A 2448-nucleotide genomic window follows, 5' to 3' on the forward strand; every position below is an offset into this window, starting at 1 on the left:
ATTGTTTTTAATTTTAGAAATGTTTGAATTCAAAATTAATTAGGAGTTTAATAGAGGTGTGAGTCTTAAAACCCTAAATCAATTACTAATTTTTATTTTAAAAAATATGTAATAAACATGTAAATTTATTATCACATTAATGCTAGGACTTCAATCAAAATTTAAAAACTAATAAGATCTCAGTCAATGAACATTAGTAACTAAGCACCGGATACTAATTTTTGCAACGTTAAAAAAGTTGGGGACCTACGTAAGAATTCTGTGCCAACCACTATGCTAGACAACAGAGAGAACACAAAGCTCTCTCTCTTTGTTTCGACGTACATACGTCCTCAGAGTATATACCAAATTATATATATATAGGCTCCTGCCTCTCTATATACACACACATCTTTGGACATAGTTTTATTCTCAAGTTTCAGACAGCAAAACCAAAGCTAAGCCATTTGTCACTACTCATATTCCTCTCTACCATCTCTCTAGCTAGCTAGCCATGTCCAGGATACATCCAGCATCGGCGTTGAAAGAAAGGGTTCATCATCAGTTGGAAGATGTTCATGCGCCACCGTCTGTGCTCACCGTGTGGAAGAGATCTAGCATGAGTTTCCAGGGAACTGATGGATTTACAGTGTTTGACGATCGCGGAATACTAAGTTTTCGAGTAGACAATTATTCGAGGAAGAACTGTTGTGTTAGAGGAGGGCTTGTCCTCATGGATGGAGCTGGAAGAGCCTTGCTAACCCTCAAACCCCAGGTAATTATTTGTTATCAAATCCTCCTTTTGGTGTAGTATGCATGTTTAGTAGCCAATACAAATAATAATAAGTTGAACTTATATGAGTTAAAGCAAGCGTGAATTAGATCAGTTGACCAGAGCAGCATGCTCGTATCTCTATATATTATCTGATACATGAAAGCTTATTCAAATCCATTTTTGTAATGAACAGATGTTGAGCTTGCAAGTTCAATGGAATGCATATAGAGGAGAAGATGGATATGGAAAGAACCCTAAATCCAGCAGAGTCTTCACCATGAAAAGTGGATCAAATCTTTTTGGCAGCAGAAACAAAAGTGAAGCGGCAGAGGTGTTCATGGGAGGGCCAAGTTCAAATAGTACACCAGATTTCAGAATTGAAGGTTGTTTTGGGAGAAGAAACTGCAAAATCAGAGATCGCAGTGGAGAACTTGTTGCCACTGTGTCTAGAAAAAGAGTAAATAATTCAGTCTTGCTTGAAAACGACGTGTTCAGCTTGGTGGTGCAACCTGGATTTGATCTTGAATTAATTATGGGTTTTGTAATGGTTTTGGATCGGATTTGTGGGAAGACATTTACACCAATTTTGTGTTCTTGATTTTACCTTCTAATGTACAGAAATAAACCCATGTAAATAGGATACTTTTTTACCCTATAGAATCTCATATTATGTAAGGGTAGAGAGCCAGCAATATATATATATATATATATATATATATATATATATATATGAGCCATCACTCCAATTTTCTTGTATCCAAATAAAAACTTGTATCTAAATGCAACAGAAGTTTGCGTATTTGGATTAAGTCAACTGGCCATGACAGTGCCTTTTTGCTCTCCAGTTCATATTTATTTTCCTGAAAAGTCGGAAAAGTTTGAATATTGCTTTCTAAGTAACAGTTTGATACTGAGGTGATTTTATGAAAAATAGGTATAAAAAAAAAAACTGAGTTAAAGAAAAATATTTGGTAAACACTTAAAAACAACTTATTTTCACAGTTTTGGATAAAAAAAACTAAAAACGTGAAGCAGTAAAAATGAACCTATTCTCACAGCCCAACAGAAACAATTTTTTTTCAAAGCTGAAAACATGGAAATCGGCTAAAATGATCTATTTACTAATCTCGTTGAGATGCTCTCTTTTAATGATTGGTTGATATTAAGTTAAATCTTTGATTTGTATATCACCGCTATTTGATTTTGATCGGTCCAACAACTAAAACAGTAAAATGATAAATTCAACCAAAATCGGTTCAACAACTAAAACAGTAAAATGATAAATTCAACCAATTTCCCAAACAAAAACAAAAACAAACAAACAAACAAAAAGAAAGAAAAATTCTCTTCAGATCATAACGTATGCATCATCCTCGCACGCGTCACCTGAGTGACACAAGGCGCGTATATGCGAGAGCAGTATGACATTACACATCAGGAGAATCATATTGCATGCTAATTTTGTATTAATTTTTAAAAATAGGAGCGTGAACTTGCAAACTCCTTGCATGCTAAATTTGTATTAATTTTTAAAAATAGGAGCTTGAACTTGCAAACTCCGAAAAGCTTGCCCCGATCAACCCATCAAACTAGTTTTTCTCAAGTTCTAGAGGTTCTGGATTGAATCCGAAATAGCTATGTAAACAACAAATAGATAGCTGCAAGACAACAAGACTCGGGAATCACTCGTAAAA

General features: G+C 34.6%; 1 protein-coding gene across 1 annotated transcript; it reads left to right on the forward strand.

Annotated features, from left to right (window-relative positions):
- Positions 1-376: 376 nt before the first annotated feature.
- LOC103407747 (protein LURP-one-related 5-like) lies at positions 377-1429 on the forward strand. The gene is made up of 2 exons (XM_008346625.4): positions 377-754; positions 948-1429. Exons 1-2 carry the CDS (start codon positions 494-496, stop codon positions 1350-1352), a joined length of 666 nt encoding a protein of 221 aa, XP_008344847.1. The 5' UTR covers positions 377-493; the 3' UTR covers positions 1353-1429.
- Positions 1430-2448: the final 1019 nt, after the last annotated feature.

This window comes from Malus domestica, chromosome 12, assembly GCF_042453785.1.
Source record: "Malus domestica chromosome 12, GDT2T_hap1".
Lineage (NCBI taxonomy): Eukaryota > Viridiplantae > Streptophyta > Magnoliopsida > Rosales > Rosaceae > Malus > Malus domestica.